Source organism: Sparus aurata, chromosome 15, assembly GCF_900880675.1.
Source record: "Sparus aurata chromosome 15, fSpaAur1.1, whole genome shotgun sequence".
NCBI classification, from domain to species: domain Eukaryota; kingdom Metazoa; phylum Chordata; class Actinopteri; order Spariformes; family Sparidae; genus Sparus; species Sparus aurata.
In genome coordinates this window covers 2,910,632-2,928,340 of record NC_044201.1, presented here as the reverse complement: position 1 = coordinate 2,928,340, position 17,709 = coordinate 2,910,632, and the positions used below count along the sequence as shown (strand labels likewise).

The 17,709-nt window shown below is 38.8% G+C and overlaps 2 protein-coding genes across 4 annotated transcripts in view; one reads left to right on the top strand and one right to left on the bottom strand.

Annotated features, from left to right (window-relative positions):
* Window positions 1-4,453, top strand: part of edaradd (EDAR-associated death domain) — a 37,740-nt gene extending 33,287 nt beyond the window's left edge. For both annotated transcript variants that reach the window (XM_030442408.1, XM_030442409.1), the window contains exons 5-6: window positions 855-903; window positions 3,805-4,453. In XM_030442408.1, the coding sequence (XP_030298268.1) occupies window positions 855-903; window positions 3,805-4,193 (438 nt within the window). In that variant the 3' untranslated portion in view covers window positions 4,194-4,453. The remainder of the gene's footprint in view (window positions 1-854; window positions 904-3,804) is intronic.
* A 1,485-nt stretch (window positions 4,454-5,938) lies between these two features.
* On the bottom strand, window positions 5,939-12,558 carry LOC115596926 (neuroblast differentiation-associated protein AHNAK). 2 transcript variants are annotated; one of them, XM_030442406.1, is made up of 5 exons: window positions 12,489-12,558; window positions 10,656-10,733; window positions 10,177-10,297; window positions 9,876-10,048; window positions 5,939-9,331 (listed from the first exon to the last, which is right to left on the bottom strand). In XM_030442406.1, the coding sequence occupies exons 2-5, from the start codon at window positions 10,659-10,661 to the stop codon at window positions 6,335-6,337; spliced, it is 3,297 nt and encodes a 1,098-aa protein (XP_030298266.1). In that variant the 5' UTR covers window positions 10,662-10,733; window positions 12,489-12,558; the 3' UTR covers window positions 5,939-6,334. The 2 variants fall into 2 exon arrangements, with proteins under 2 accessions (XP_030298266.1, XP_030298267.1); XM_030442407.1 differs by lacking the exon at window positions 12,489-12,558 and adding an exon at window positions 11,108-12,469.
* Window positions 12,559-17,709: the final 5,151 nt, after the last annotated feature.

The following is a 17,709-nucleotide window of genomic DNA, read 5'->3' as shown; positions in this document are numbered from 1 at the left end:
TCAGAGATCGTGGCACCTGGGAGGCAGTGGGTCACAGCTGCTCTCGAGCAGATATTCCTAATGATGGAGTCACTGATGATGAGAAGCGGTGCAGGAGATGGAGAATCTAGAACGACAGTGATCTGCAACTTAAAACTGATGTGGGCCAGGCCAGGCCAGGCCTTCATAAAGAAGAGGCTAATGGCCCCTTTCCTACTTCCTACTACTTCCACTTGGGTCCACACTCAATCTTGCTCAGACAACACACATTGTTTAATTCAGCCTTCATTTTGATCTCAGCTGTAAAGTTTCATGACTGCATGTGGTTTTGTTGAAAGAAGAAAATTTGTTCGGAGAGAAATCTTGCAAGGCACCACCTTGCAATTACTGAGAACCAATTCTGTGTTTTATTTTTCCACTACAATAGGACCACATTTTTTCCATGATGACACATGTACACACACACACACCCACACCCAAAAGGTGAAAACATTACCAGCCAACACTGTCATGACCGACAAAAAAGTTGCAGGTATTTTAGTAACAAGCAAGTCTGCTGTGAAGTGATGTCAAGCCTGAAAAATCCCAACAACTGGATGGCATTCCATGACATTTCAGACTACCCTAGCCTTTTTACAGACATTCATGATCCTTAAACGAAGAATTGTTATACTTTTGGTGATGCTTTAACTTTTGCTCTAACACTGGCACAAGGATGTTATTGTGTTTTTAGTAACACAGTTGGCTTAAGGCACCATTGTGCTTAAGTACAGCCTCAAAGAAACACAAGCATGACTGGGCATTTTAACAAAGATTACCTGTACTATGGATGTCATGTTACTAACAGTAATAATTTGTGTTTTTCTGTGTTGTAGCCAGTTGAAGATGTTGAAGAATGCACCTGCCCAACATCTATTTCACCAGGTGTGTATATTCTTATCGTAGGAAATCATTATCATTCTGCATGAAATTAGCTTTCTTTGCTTTTTACTATACATTCTATTTCATTCTTGCTAACCACACGACAGTGTGTTTTTTCTTGAATATTCATCATAAGCATATACAGGAGGTCATGACATAATACACTGTGGAAGTCACATGTGACCCGAGAAGATGCAAGTAACCTGATGAGGGGCCTGTCACCCAGCAGTCATGCAGACGCTTTACATGCTACCTGTCACCTGAAGACAGTTTGCTGACTAACGTCCAGGCACTTCGCCTTAACCAGCACTCTTTGTCAGGAAGCTAGCGTTCATAGTCCCTCAAGAGCTGTACAACCCTCCTTCCAGCCGGGCCCCCTCCAGCAGGCCCCGCCACAGCCTGCCTTTCCAATGAAAGAGAAGGGGCTCATTCAAACCAATCTCTCGAACCACCCAAGGGTCATGGGTGTGGGCCTGACTACCCAAGTCTGGACACCCATCGTTTCATAGCAAAATCTCAACCACTGAGAGGCTTTGATTTCCAACCCATTGGTGTTGTCTGATTAGCTACTTCAGGCGTGGCCTAACAAAGTTCAACAAATTAGGATGACGGTGGTCAATGACCCTCTGAGGTCTCAGGTGGGACATTTTGGTGATTCAAAGGAAAGGCATCATCAAATTTGTAGAAGGTTTGGTTCAATCTTCAAGGTTCTGTTTAACATATTTTCATTTTCCAAAGGACAACTGCTTTTGTCTGATCCTTGATGTGGAGCAATTTAACCAGTTCATTAGGGTTCATAACTTTCATATGCTTCATACAGCGGCTGTGTCAGAGAGAGATTGATTTACCTGCATTGACTTGAAGGACCGTTATTTCCATGTGCCAGTGAATCCCCATTACAGGCATTTCCTCCACTTTGCCTTCGCGGGACCGGCATAGCAGTTTCTTCACTTCCTAGTCAGCAAATCATTTTCACCAGTGTTGCCTTTGATTTAGTATTGATGAGGGCCTCTCCCTGTCCCTAGAAGGTGGTCTATATTCTGAGCCTTCTCTCTTGTTTTTCGAGGGGACACAAGTCTAACACACAGACAAATCCTTCAGTTGCTGAGCAGATTATTAGCAGCAACAGCAATCATCCCTCTGGTGCTCCTGTCATTGCGCCCCATGGAGGTCTGTGTCAACGATTTCCGAGAGGCACCAAAACAGGATGGTCAGCGTCTTGGACCAGTTACCTTTGTTCTCTAGAACACTGGAGAGACAATTCTTATCTGTGTCCTGGCATTGCCTTTGGCTCACTTCCCTCCACCCAGGCAATAGTGGTGACAGATGCCTCCCACTCAGGGTGGTTACCTGTGTAGAACCACGGGGCAGTCAGGGGAACATGCAGTTTTCAGCAGGGGCTCACCAAGTGGGTGAAGTACATTCGTCCCTCAAAAATTCTCTTCCTCTTTTGGAATGGAAACATGTCCATGTTTGTTTAGACAACAGTTTGACAGCTTACCATGTGAACCACCAGAGAGGCACCAAATCCAGTCAGTCCCTCTGGGAGTCTTAGCTCAGAAGTTGCTGAGCTGCAAGACCCAAAGACTCAGATGATCTATAAGAGGCATTAAAGAGCAGAAGTCAGCCTAGTTGCTTCATAAATGTTAGCAGATTGCCCGTCATAGTACTCCCTCTTGGAACCAACCAGTTCACTGGAACAGGACCTGGGGCTGGGCAAGGCTGTCTTCTGACTGGCTTCTCAACGGCTCTCTGGTTGCAGCCCCCCACATGTGTATTCATGGGATTTGCCCATTGTCCTACAATCTTCATGTTCCTAACCACTCTTTGAACAGACTAACCTGAGATGGTTGTCCATTTACCAGGACTGTTAACATTCTCATAGGTCTGGGGTCACTATGTGGTCTAACCCCTCATTTCTTCCCAAGAAGAATGCTTTTTTCAGCTTTTTTACCACGATCAGTTGAGCAGTCTTTGCCAGGCTCTCAAACGGGGTTGTTGACACCATAACATGCATTCAGACTCAGGGGCCTCCAGGTGCCCCCTTTGAAGGGGGCCTGACTTTGTTGATATCATGTCTTTACCTCCAGTGCCTGCACACAATATATATCCAGGTTTTATACTGTGTAATGCCTCTGGCGGTCATCCAGAATTCATTGAACTTTAGCTGCATTTGTAACTCTTAAAAATATTGCCAGATGTATTCAGTTTCACCAGCATTAATGGGGCAATTGTGAATTTAATGCATAATGAAAGAGTAAGCTGTGTAGCAACTGCAACATGGCATTTTTTATGATACAACACCCTTCAAATTTTAAGAAGAATATTCATTCGATAGATGACAGTAGAGTCAGGCATGATATTTGTGATGTTGCTGTGGTGGTCTTGTACCTGAAACATCATAATTACTGTTGTGCAAGGACAATCACTGCAACTGACTAATCGTGTATTTGTAATGTCACAGCTTTGCAACTTAGGCAAAAGATCTGAAAAAAAAGCTCATGGGAGAAGTCATCTTTTTAACAATTGCTAACGTGTACTGTATTTTTGAACCCATCCATCTACTTTGTACTGTCATGATACCTGTTTCCAGTAAACCTGTTTACCTGTGGAATGCTACAAAGTGTATTGAAGTATTTCACAGTGTTCCCAGTCTTTTGTTGCCCTGTCCTAACATGTTTGAAACGTGTTGCTTGCATCAAATTCAGAATAAGCATATATTTCAAAAAACTAATTAAGGTGATGAGATAAAACATTCAAAATATTGTATTTGCACTGTTCTCAATCTGTATTCCTTATGTTTTACTAAGCATCCCAACTCTTTTGACATAAGGGTTGTACATAATGTACGCAAGTTACACATCATGAGCTTACTCCATCTTCCTTTTCTATCTCTGAGCTCAGACTTCCCCAAGGAGCTGCAGTTGATAAACAGCCCCTGTCAAAAATGTTGCTGCCTAGCACCTCCTCCCAAGATCAGTGATCTCATGAATGACAAAGATCTCCTGGACTTACTGCGGCTCAAATTGGATCCAAACCACTGCACCATCAAAAACTGGAAGAACTTTGCAAGTCGATGGGGAATGAGCTACGATGAACTGACCTTGCTGGAGCACCGGACACAGGGCTCCTTGTCCCACAGCCCCACTCAGGAGTTCCTGCTGCGTTACAACCAGAAGACAGTCACTGAGCTCACCGAACTTTGCCGCATTTACCAGCGCATTGATGTACTGCGACTGCTGCAGAGCTGGATAGAAAAGGACTGGCCATCACGCTGGCAACAGACCCTTTGACAAGTTTGACTCTCTCTTTATTTATACCATCTTTCTTATTTCTTCTGTCAGGATTGTACTTGTTAGGGCTTCTTCTTCAATACCTTGTATACATTTTATCATAGTTGTATCATAAATAACTTTAGCAAGTGATCTGCAGAAAAAGAACATCGACCAACATGTGAACAAGTGAAAACTGCATTTAGTGAAGGTCAGCATCACTCTGTGCCTCAGGGGAGGATATTACAGACCATAAAGCATGAACATGACTTACTACTGACGTGGGATAGTAATGTCACCTTGTCTGACAGCCATTATGATGACAACATTTGTGGTTTTGAATGAAATGTCTCAACGGTTGGATGGATTGCAGAGAAATATCTTATTTGGTTGAAAATGTAAAAGTATTCAGTACTTTGGTTATGCTGTATGTTTGGGGCTCATTACCAAATATTAGCACACTAACAAAAGCTGATTTAAGGGGTTGAATAGTATAAATAATACATGTGCTAAAAATCAGCATTTTAGGATTGTCATCATGTGCATTTCTTTGGTTAGCATTGAGTACAGCATCACAGACCCCCTCACATGGCGGTGGACTTGGGTTAATGTACATCTAACTGTCAGGACAACAACACAAATGATGTCATAATCTCTCTCTCTCTCTCTCTCTCTCTCCATATATATATATCTATATCTATATATATACATATATGTATATATGTATGTATGTATATATGTATATATGTACATATGTATGTATATATATGTATATATTATTTTTTAAATATTTGATTTTCAAAAGTAACACTTGCTGTTTCCTTATACATGCCATGTTAGCAGCATGTGTGTCACAACCTTTAATTCAATAACATAGGCTGTCTTTTGTTGACTGTTGTTATTTTGGTGTGGAATCAAGCTTTTGGTAAATATCAGAGCAAATGATGAACAACATTGATCAAAGTTACACAATTAATTCATAGATACCCCTTAATTTGGTCTGAAAATAAAAACAAAAATAAATTTTCTACAAATTATCTAATTTCTTAAATATTCTGATGCTCATATAGATGTCTGTGCCTGTCATTTTGAATTACTTTAGAAGAAACAACTGGATTTTATGTTTTTACTGTACTTGATTTCTAAGTATGAAATAAACACATGTAAACTTGTGTAAAGCTATTGTTATTTGAAAAGGAAAAATAAGGATCAGTATCAACCTCGAAGGCATCCATCTGTTAAATACATACACGGTTATAGTAGGATTCTGATATTGTGATTTGTATTCATCTTATTAATTGGTCAGACTTTGTATTTCCACTCTTTAATTTACAAATAGTTTTCAGGAGGATTACTGGAGAGAGCCAATTCATTTGGTACCGAGATCAGGACAGTGTTCAGCTGGGGAATCACCAGCTGATTGATTTCAATTAATTGCTATTGTATGCTACAAAGCCTTTTATTCAGCACACAGTGGGTTACCTTAATTTAAAAGATAAGCAAATTGTAAAGGCAGGAGCATAAATCAGCTTTTATAAAGGATGGTTTCCATAATACATTATTAGTAATTCTGGTTTTATTTAAAGATTATTTTCTTTCCAGGGAGCGTATTGTCAATTTACTAGATAATTATGGATCTGTAAAATAAAGCTTATTAAAGCCTACATTGTTTTTTAATAGATCCATCACTTTGGATACAAACACACCATTGATACACCTAGTCATAAGTTTTCCTTTTTTTATATTATTAAAAAATTACAAGCGTATTGATTATATTGAGTTATTTATTGACCAAAAAATAACAATACATTCACTCATATTTAATGATGTTTATGGTAAAGTAATGCTCTTCTCAAAAACCTAAACAGTTCAATGTGACCATGTGCAGTACTGAGACAGTTATTTAATAAGTAGCATAAATTCAAATCAACAATGTTAAGATAAAAAAGCTTATATAAATAACATGGATATACACATTATAGAAACAAAGTCTTCATTAAACTTCAGCAAGTTATTACAAAAGGGTATAGTAAATGGCATTTTCTGCAGAAAACTGGCATGTGTTAATTAAACAATTAACTTCTTCTAAAGCATTGAATTGGTTTAGTTACATGTAATTACATTGTTTCTCGACTGAGCTTTTCAGGTTGGCCTAGCAGGAATCAGTCAGCATCTGAATCCTTGATATTGAGGCCCAGCATATTGGAAAGGCCCAATGACAATTTGTCATTTTCGTCTGATGATGAAATTCCATGGGCTATCAGACCCAGTCCAGACTCTGGCTTTTCTGGGGCATCAAGCTTTAGATCAATATCAGTTTTCGCTTCAGTTGGTGAGACGTTAGTTGATGTTGCTTTATCTTTAGCCATTTTTAATCTCTCCATTATGTTAATATTTTCTCCCGTTTTTGATGTTACATTCACTATTGGTAGGCGGATCCCTTTGCTGACAATATAATCCTTTTCCTCTGTATCAAGTTTTGATAAGCCCAAGGTATCAGATATGCCCCCAATGCCATCAAGACTGTTGCGGGGCAGTCTGTGGAATTTGAATACAGGAACCTCTACCTCTGTGTTGGACACATCTGTTTCAGAGTCTGCACCACTTCCCTCTTCATCAGTACCTGAACCAGACTTTAATCCAAATTTGAACGGCCACCTCAGCTTACTTTTCTGAGAACCTTTAACTTCAGCATCAGCATCAGCTTCAGCTGTGATATCCAGTTCAGGTGTGCTGAGGCTTGTCTTCACTTCCGGAGCAGAGGCACTTACATGAGGTGAACTGAATTCTCCATCAACACTCGGAGTTTTAATCAAATCAGGCGAGACCTCAAGATTTTCACTGGTGTCAACCTCTGGGGCTTTTATATTAGACCCCAAAAAGTCAAACTTTGGAAGCTTGAAATGTGGCATTTTGGACTGTTCAAGATCAGCATCTACATTTGGAGCTTTTACATCTATGTCAGGTCCTTTGACATCTCCCTCTGCCTTTGGTACACCCAAGTTTGCTGCAGGAACAGAGGTGCTTATGTTGACCTTTGGTACCTTTATTCCAGACTCAACTGAAAGATGACCACTGGGACCTTCTCCAAGGCCAGCAGAGACATCAGCCTCTGGAGCTTGAAGATCTACATCAGTGTTTTTGAGATCTATGCTTGGTAAATTAATGTCAGGAGCTTGTGCATCCAAACGTTCTATTTTGGTTGCAGACAAGGAGAGATCTGTTGCTTTTAGGTTTACATTAGGATTGACATCAGTGTTCAACTTTGGTTGTCTAAATTGAGGTAAATTAAGCTTGCCATCAGATGAGTTAAGGTCCAGATCTGGACCACTATAATCTCCATCAGCATTAGGTATGCTGACACTGAGTCCCTGCGAATCTGGAGCCTCAATCACACCCCCTGAAAGATTAACATCTGGTGCCTTGAGGTCTACATCTGGTACCTTAATATCAGCATCAATTTCATCCTTTCGACCCTTCAGAGTGCCAGGTTTGGGTATTTTAAAGTTGAACCATTTGAATTTTCCAGCGACATCTGGAGTATTAGTCTCTATTATGGGGCCATCCGGCAAATTAAGATTTGCATCTTTTGCACTTATCTCAATGTCAGCTTTTGGAGCTGAGTGGCTCAAGTCAAGAGCTGAAACATCAGCATCTAGATTAACACCTGCACTTTCAGCCTTGGGACCTGATACTGACCACTTTGGCTTTTTAAGGGTGGGCCATTTGAACTTCTCAGATGGAGTCCCATTGTCTACACTTGTTAATTTAACCTCAGGTTTGGTTAAATTCAGGTCAACATCAGGCCCATCAAGCGAAGCTTCAGGAGAGAGACTGAGATCAGGAATTTTATTCTCAGCATCAAGATCAACTTCTGGTGATTTCATCTTTGCTCCAGTGAGCAGGAATTTGGGCTTTTTGAATGTTGGCACCCTGAATTTACCAGAAGGGGCCTCGATGTCAGCATCTGTGCTAATCTCACCATCAATTTTTGGAACAGAAAGATCAACATCTGGTGTGCTCAAATCTGTATTTAGTTTTGCATCAGTTTTGGGGCCATGGATTTTGTTTTTCTTCCACTTCAGATGAGGCCAGTTTATATCTGATGAAGCGTCAATGTCAAAATCTGGGGCCTGAACATCTACATCAGGGCAATTGAGGTCAGCTTTAGGGAGATTTAGCTCTGTATCATGTACTTTAATGTCACCATCAATGTCCTGAGTTGGGAGATTTAAGTCTGACTTTGGACCTTTGGGCTTCTTCCATTTCAGGTGAGGCCACTGGATATTACCAGATGGAGCCACCACTTCAGTATTTGTTTTTTTCATGTCTAGATTGGGGCCAGTAACATCAGCATTTGGCAACTGTATCTCTACATCAGGGGCATTTATTCCACCCTCCACTTTTGGAACAGTGAGATCAACATCTGGTTTGTTCAGGTTTGAATCCAAGTCCAGATCAGCCTTTGGGCCAGTAAGTTTGGGTTTCTTCCATTTAAAATGAGGCCAGTTTATTTTACCACTATCACTGTTGAGATTTGGGGTTTGAATATGTAGATCAGAGCCGTTGATGTCAGTTTTGGGAATGTTACGGTCAACATCCGGTGTACTGAAATCCCCACTGATCCTTGGTGAGGACAGACCTGCCTCAAATGCAGGTAAGTCAGCATCTGGCCTTTTAACTTTGGGACCTTTCCATTTTAGATGGGGCCACTGGATTTTGCTTGAAGGTGCCCTGATATCAGTGTTCAGGGTTTCCACATTTATATTAGGATCATTCAGATCCAAATCTGGAGATTTAAGATCTGAGGCTGACTGATTGAAATTTGGCATTTTAAACACTGGGGGCTTGTATTTCAGGCTGCCTGTTTTCATTTCAGGTTTCTTGATATCAAGTGAAGAACTGGGAGTGATGACCTGTGGAGTTGCAACACTGATTTCAGGTGCTTTGACGGTGCCACCTAGATCTCCTTTAATATTTGGTCCAGTCAGTCCTGGGGGCGTATTCAGACTAAGACTGGGAAGGTCTCCATTGAGGGTGGGGCCACTTATTTCACCTCGCAACCCCTGCACTGTATTGAGTTCTCTACTCTGGTCAAGAGAGACAACTGGTGCTTCAGTTGATGGGTCCAGTGAAAGATCTTTCTTTAGGTTGAGAATCTGTGGGGAGTGAAGTGATACACAAAATAGTAGAAAGGTTAGAATTGATTCAAGCAGCTCTTGTGTCATTAATCAATTTTATAAAGTTCATACTGTTCACTTCTTTTTGACGCTGTATCAGAGAGCTCCAAAAACACTTAATAGTAAGATTTCTGACAATTCAAAATATTAGAAAAAAATGTACAAAGAAAGCATTTGCTTTAAGGACTTTTTAAGTGGCCTTGGAGAAACTAACAATGTATAAGTGTATTATGGCCTTTACGTCAGTTGACCCAAAGTATAAAAATCTGATGTCCTGTCTTATCTCTTAGGGTATATAGCATTGCACATAGTTTTGAATAGTTTAGTTTTGAATGAAGAAATTTCCTATGTGAAAACTATTCACAGCTGTTATTTTCAATGATACTAGCACTACAAGCTCAGTCCCATTCACCTCTGTTGCAGTGGAGTGGAGGCAGGAATTTGGTCAAAGAAAACTACAACTACCTGTACAGATGGATGGGATTGAGTTTTTTTTGGCTGAACCAACCCTAGCGATGTTTACCTCTACAGGGTCTTTGAGACCAAATCCCAAGGAGCCAAGGTCAGCACTGGTCAGCTCTTTCTTTGTCAGAACCTTCATGTTGTTATCATATGGCTCCAAGACCTTCAGGATGTTCATCACTTCATGTTTATTTAGGTGGTCTAGGTGTATAGTGGCTGCGACAATCTCATCCCCTGGAACAAGTGGGGGGAAAAAAAATCAAAACCAGCAGATTTCTCACTTTTGCTCAAATCATTCAGCTATAGACACTGCTTAGGATGTCATAGAATGCTGCAGGAATATCACAAGTTTTGATGTTCACCTGCTTTCAGGCCAGTCTCTGCAGCAATTGTGTCATCTGTGATTCCTGTAATTATGACTCCTTTCTCAGTGTCGTCTAGGACCAGGCTTTCTGAGAAACTTCTACTCTTGCTGTCCCCGCTCTGTGTTTAAAAGTGATTTTGACAGGTTTGAAACATTTTCACACATTTGCACCAGGCCTTTGGTAACACTCCACCTTTCAAACTGAAGCTTATGGTTACAGATATTTTCATGATTGCTATCATATATATATATATATATATATATATATAGATATATATATATATATATATATATATATATGTATATATATATATATATGTATATATATATATATATATATATATATATATACATATATATATATATATATATATATATATATATATATATATATATATATATATATATATATATATATATATATATATACATATATATACATAATCTGTATATAGTGTTTTCATTTGTCATACTTACCATCATTTACATCCACATATTACTGGATTTATCCAAAAAACAAGAAACCATGTAAAAACCAACCAACAGCAAAGTTTTCTGTAAAATAGAGAAAAGCAAGTTTAGCTGTTATGGTTACATGTCAGTGACAGTGATAACTATACTATGTACCTTTTGGGAAATAAAGATGCAGAAAAACAAAGCAGAACTTCAACAATTTATCATTGCTTTAGCCTTGGAAATATGTTTGAAACCAATAGTGATATTTATATATACAGACTCAGATGATTGTAAATTGCTCATCAAATGCATTCTCCTGTTTCTTTTCATTTGCATCACAAATACTGCCAGCAACATTTTCATGTTTAATATATCTTACAGAACGTGCCAACTGATATTTGACCATGAATGATCAAATGCAGTTGAGCATAGAAGTTGAGCTTGAAATGTAAAAGAAGACAAGTAGTACTTACCAATAGTCATATTGTGACTACAACTCTAATTGAAGATCTTAGCAGCTCTCTTAATTTTCAGTCTCTGACTGACAGGAAACTGCCCCCCACACACATTATAATAACCTCACACTTGAGGAATTCAAAGCCTCTGCCAGGTTTGTTCGGGAATGTAAACCTGTTGGTTTGGATGCATCATGACTGACATGCCACACCACTCAGCACATGAACACTTGCAAGGTACGTCCTACAACCACACCCTAACTGCAAATGGAAACGCTAATGTAATTTGCTTGCAGCCTTGACGCATAAGTAAAGTCATAGCAGGCTTTAAGTCTAAAGATGATGGGTTATGAGACTGGTCCTCAAGAATAGACAGTCAACAATGTTTTCTTCCACTTAGATCTAAACTGTACATCAATAATAGAAAAACAACTGATGTTAAGTGGTCAATACTCATCAGTGTTAATGCAACAGTGATGAAAGACACACCTCTGAAGGCTTATTAGGTTTTGAGGAGGAAAAATAACTCAGCAGTTATAATATAGTCACATAGTTATAACTAACTCAACAACTTTGCTTTGTGCAACCACGGCTATATGTAGATGAATTGGTATCCTGATGGCAATGAATTAGTAACCTGATGGCAACATATATCAGTTTTTAAATTCCTTTTCTCCAAAGTGAAAAATACACACTCATCACCACTTTATAGGCAACTTTGAATTTCAAAGAAATAATACGTGGAAATAATGACAACTGCATGGTGGCTCCAGGTTCTATGCATCCCAGAACTAGAAATTATGATATAAATATTCCCAATAATAAAAAAGAAGGGCAACATCAACATCAAACAACAAAACAGCAGGATGTGAGTCAGCTTGTAGCATATCCCAATCCAGACCACAGGCTACATTAACAGTGGTACTTTTATCCTGGATAAAAAATGTGATATATGGTATGTTTTTTTAATTACAGTCTTTTCATTTTTTGTAGACCTTACTTGTTGACAGGCTGAAAAAACTGCAACACATTTCCTGAGAGCATGACCTCAGATTTGGGTCCAGGTCATATCAAAACCTTGACTTGTGAAGAGTCCGTGTAAAGAATAAGGATCCACCTTAATTATTTTAAGCCCTGTGTGTATCCATGCACTAGTCCTCATTTTCAAGTCATAAAATTATTTTCACTGATCAGCTTTATAGCCATATTTTTAAAAAGCACCTGTCTACTTATACAACCTATAATCCAACATTCATAATGTATCTCAGTTATTTATCTATTTTAACTTCAGTTAACTCTACAGCAGTTTTTAACAATACATTTTTAAATCAATACAATTTTTCCTCCAAATGATCTCGACATCGAGAGACGCCACAGACAAAATATTTGATGGACTCACGTTATATTGTTTCCAGAGAGGTCACCTTAGGAAGCGAGATGTCTCCTCAGTGCATCACTGCAGCTCTGTCAGGCAGGATGGGATGGATCTGCCAGTTAAATACCAATAAGCTTTAACCGAGCCAGGAGAACAGGTTAGGCTACATCAGTACCGCCTCTCATAGTGCCCCCTTTTCCCCATACAACACACACACACACACACACACACACATACACACACACACACACACAAAAACACACACACACACACACACCTTGACTTCAAACTATGTTGCAGAGAGTGACTCACAGGCCTTTTTGGCAACCGAAACCTATACCAGACAAGAGAGAAGATACCACTCCTTAACAGGACTAACCAGGTTTACACAGAAACAAACACATAGCAACACTGTTTCAACCAACATTTCACCATTTTGACAAATGACATTTTGATGCGGAGCACATTTTTTTTCTACGATCTCTTTTTTGGCACTCTTGCCAGGCCACGACAATCAAATTTTGTGACAGTATGAGTTATTTTGTCAATAAGCTGAGTACTTAAAGGATTGTAATGCTGTTCTGAATGTTTGGTTTTTTTTAACATTTTTTTCATTTTCAAGTTATTTTTTCTTTACATCCCTGGAAACATGAATATGTTTCCAGAGTTGGTAATAAATATTTTCATTATTTCAGAACAGATTGCTTTCTCAGGTACATAATAAAAACCAAGTGGGTGTGTAGACTTGTGAAGCAGCACTTATTACTACAAACAAACTAAATGTCACAGCAAAACAAGAAGACATGATAATCATTTTTCATCAGTCAGAATTTCACACCATAATGGAATTAATATCATCAGGGTTCGGAGTGTTACTTTAATAATATGTTCAGTTCAGATATCGTAACTCATTTCCTGTTACATAATGTTGTCAGTAACCTAATCCAGGTATTAAAATATTGAAGTAATGTCAGTCAATTACCTTTTATTACTTTTTGATTACTTGTACTTACTAAATACTAAATACTCAGACAAGAGAAATCACTCGCACTGTCTTGTGATATTTGCATTCTTTCTGCTTTAAATACAAAATAATGGTGAAAGTCTCACCCACTGAAAGCATTTTGTCTCCAGAGGCCATGATAATGAATTGGCAGTTGAAAGATTAGCTCAGGTTTCACTTGAGAACAGACTGGTGTTGTGAGACTTGAAGTGGGGTGATGTAACATGCGCATGTGTACTTGTTCTTATGTCAAAATGTATTGTAATCAGTGCTGCCGACTTTTAAATTTACTTTGGACTGAGAATTGGTATTAGTGAAGTTGTGCATTTCATGAGTAGGCATTCTGTAACATTACCCACTGCAGGGGTCAAGGTCATAACAATCGTGTCAGTTTAGTAATCATGGCTGAATGGGTTTCATTGATCAGCATATCTGCGAACTTCCCAACATCATCGCCTAAATCAGAAGACAAAAGCTTCTTTGTCAGAAGATTGGGTCTTGGGTGCAGTTGGGTGTTTCAACAGGACAATGATACCAAACACACATCAGAAGTGGTAAATGAATGAACGGCTGATCAGGTTAGAATTGTGGTTTTGGAATGGCCTTCACAAAGTCCTGACTTGAACCCCACAGAGAACATGTGGACTGTGCTGAAGAAACAAGTCTGAACTAGGAAAACAACAAATTTAATTGAACTTCACTGATTCTGCCAAGAGGAGTGGTTAAAGAATTCAGCCAGAGGATGACCAGAAGCTGGACCCAATGACGTGAAAATGGCCAAGAGACATTTAACCAAATATTAGAATTACTGCATATTTTTGATCCAGCAGGTGTGGCTACATTTTCAAAAGACCTATAATAAATTCATTATTGAAGCATCATGTAGGTTTTTTGTGACAAATTAGAATATGTTCAATTCATTCACAACAGAAAAATGATTTGAAGACGGCCATGATATGAATGTTTTTTTTGAGTGTATGTAAACTTTTGACTACGACTGTACATGTAATCCCAGGGAGACATCCATTTTGTTAAACATGTATATTAATACGAAAAGAGCTAAAGTTGGACAATGTTTTGTTTGAAGTTTTTGGGAGACCCCCCAAAGGAGGTGGGGCAGGGACACTCCAAAATCAGGCCCTGGGAAGCACTGAAAACAGAGGATGGTGGGTTTAAAGGAGCAGCTCCACTGCAGAAGCAGACACTTATTTTTAAGGTTTCAACATCTCTAATGCTAATGAATGTGACTTTAATGTGAATACAAATGTGAAGGTGGTTTAAATAAAATTTAAATATTTTTTGAGAATCCTGCTGTAAAGTCTGCTACGAAACAAATGATACTGAACTCCCAGGACTAACTAATGATTGTTCAGGTAGCCTTTAATTAGTCTTTTGGGTAATTACTTCACTTAACTTGTCGGTACACAAAAACGGTAACTAATGATTCAGTAGGGGAGGCCAGAGTAAGATGAGCCCCTTTTTATATACGAGTATTCTACTGCAAAACAAAAGTGTTTTTGTTTTGAATAATAATTACTAGGGGTGGGCGGATCGATCCAAATATTGATAGTATCGAAACCAAGGTGAGTATTGGTATCGGATCGATGCTAGCGTGATGAGATTGATATTTTTGTTGTAGTTTCTCTTTTATAAGTTCAGCAAATCACTTGTATTTCTTCACAGAGTTTGTGTGAGCGCAGCGTCTGGTAGTCAGCGATGTCATTTTAGCAGAGTGCTTAAACTATTATCATATATTCAGATAGTTCAAATAAATCTTAATTGTTTTACTGGAACTTAAAACTATATGCTTATATTTAGATATATAGCCTACCTCAAACCTGAAGTATGAATATGGCAGAGTATAATAACCCTTTTGTATCTGTTGAAGGAACATTAATATTCCTATTTAGGCTACATGCAGACGTTATAGCTGTTAAATATTATTTTCTTATTGGCTAAAGTCTTTGTCCTGTATTTATTATCATAATCATGATCAACTCATTAAAGGCAAAAGTACAAAATCATTCAATGATCAGTAATTTTTAAGTAAAAAAGTATCAGTATCGGCAATACTGGCCCTGTACTTACTTGGTATCGGATCGATACCAAAATTTGCTGTATCTCCCATATATATATGACTGACATGCTAACTTAATAGTTTCAGTAAATATGAAAGTGTAATATTTGTGTGAAGCTACAGAGAGAATGTAGAATGTTTTGTGTACAACATATTTGTTTGTTACATATATCTGTAACTGCTCAGTATAATGTCTCACTTGACTTGAAGGTACACATTGATACCGCAATTATGACTGTATGATAAATAAGCTTAAGTCAACCATTAGCTTTGAGTCTTTCTTCTTGGCTAACAACAGGGATTAATTCAGGCGACATGTTGATGTTAATTTTCTCACTGGCTTATCTTCCAAGACTCCACATTAAAACATTAAAGTCTACAATAATTCATGAATGTAAAGCATGTCACTGCTGACATACACATACTGTCATATCAAACAGCAAACATACACACATTTAACTGACATATACTCTCATGTATGTATATGCATTTACATTGTTTATATTAATGGGATACCAATACTCCACACCCCACCTACAATACAAAAATAAGATAACTACACTTTACGATCAGCCGTGAGTTACTGTACTGATTTCCATAATGTAAAAGCTCTGAAAATAACCATAAATCTTCCCATTTAAGTTGTTATTTTTTTCATCTCTCATTTGATGTTTTCTCACATACCAGTAACAGCTTGTCTTTAATACTAACTGGTTTGTTGAACTTTTTAATTTTCAAAATGAATGTGATAACCAGCCCGACCCACTAAACAACTTTAATATTTGAAGGCGTGAGGATAAGAACAATCGCAAACGAGTGAGATTGCACTGCTTGGGGTGGATGAGTATGTTACGTTGCGCTCTTTCTCTCTGTCTTTCTCCTACACTCATAATAGTGGCATTATCATAGAGTACATTAAAATAATAAGCAGATGTTCCAAAAGTGCTATTTAGAGTTCAATGTTCAAGTTTAAACTTATTTTTGTCAATCTCACACAAAAGAACTACGATTTCTTTACATGATAACAGAAAATGGTAAGAAAACAGTTGTGTGCTGGTCTGCTCAGCAGTGTTTTAGCCTTTGGCTACAATGTGTAGAAAAAGAGGAGTTTGCAGTTCCAGGATTGAACCTGTTTCGACGCGTTCCAGTGCACAGCCATCTGAGCTGACGGCTCGCTCACTGGAGGGACTTGTTGCTGGAATGCACAACCACACTGGAGCCAGCAGAGAAGGGGTATGTGTAACCTCCTGGCACTCATCAACAGTGAAGTGACCTTTGCAATTTTTCCAACCATTGCTGCCATCTTCATCACTCTTTTAGAGAGATCTTTAAAATTCGCCATGAGAATTTTTTTTTTATCTTCTAATAATTTAGCTTCTGTGACCTTGTTAATTTGAACATTGTCATGTCATCGTCTGTAACTGCTTTATCCCTTTTATGGGGTCACAGGGTTTGTTGCTGGAGCCAATCCCAGCTGTCTCCGGGCAAAGGCAGGGTAATTACTGGACGAGCAATTTGGGGTTCAGTATCTTGTTGAAGGACACTTCAACATGCAGCTCAGCTCAGCCTGGGGGAGCCGGGATGTGAACCAGAAACCATCCGATCACTAGTTGACCTGCTTTACCTGCTGAACTAGAGCCGCCCCTAATTTGAACATTGCAATATGCTAATTACCACTGCTCTGACATCTTCCTTTTTAGTTGCAGGACATTTAATCAGTTTTTGTTTTATTTAATTTATTGCTAATTTATTATTTCCCACTCACCTGACAACATGTTTGAAGTAATCTAATATCTAAGCTAAATATTCAGTTGAACACATCTGTATAGAGTAATAGTCATGGCGTTAGCTCATAGCTTAGCTGTAAAATGCTGACTCTCCTCCCTTTAGGCCGACACCCTGTTGTATGTTATCAGTCCTACTATGGTTGTGTCATCAGCAGATTTGATGATGGTATTGGTGGGATGGATGGGGAAGCAGTTGTAGGTGAAGAGGGAGTAGAGGAGGCAGCTGAGGACACAGCCCTGTGGTGTGCCAGTGTTCAGGATGAGAGTGGATGATGTGCGGCCTCCCATCCTGATGTTTTGTGGATCAGCTGGACCTGATGTTGGTCCAGCTGAATGGCGTTGACCTTCCCTGGTCAAGACGGATGTGTCAGTAGGAAT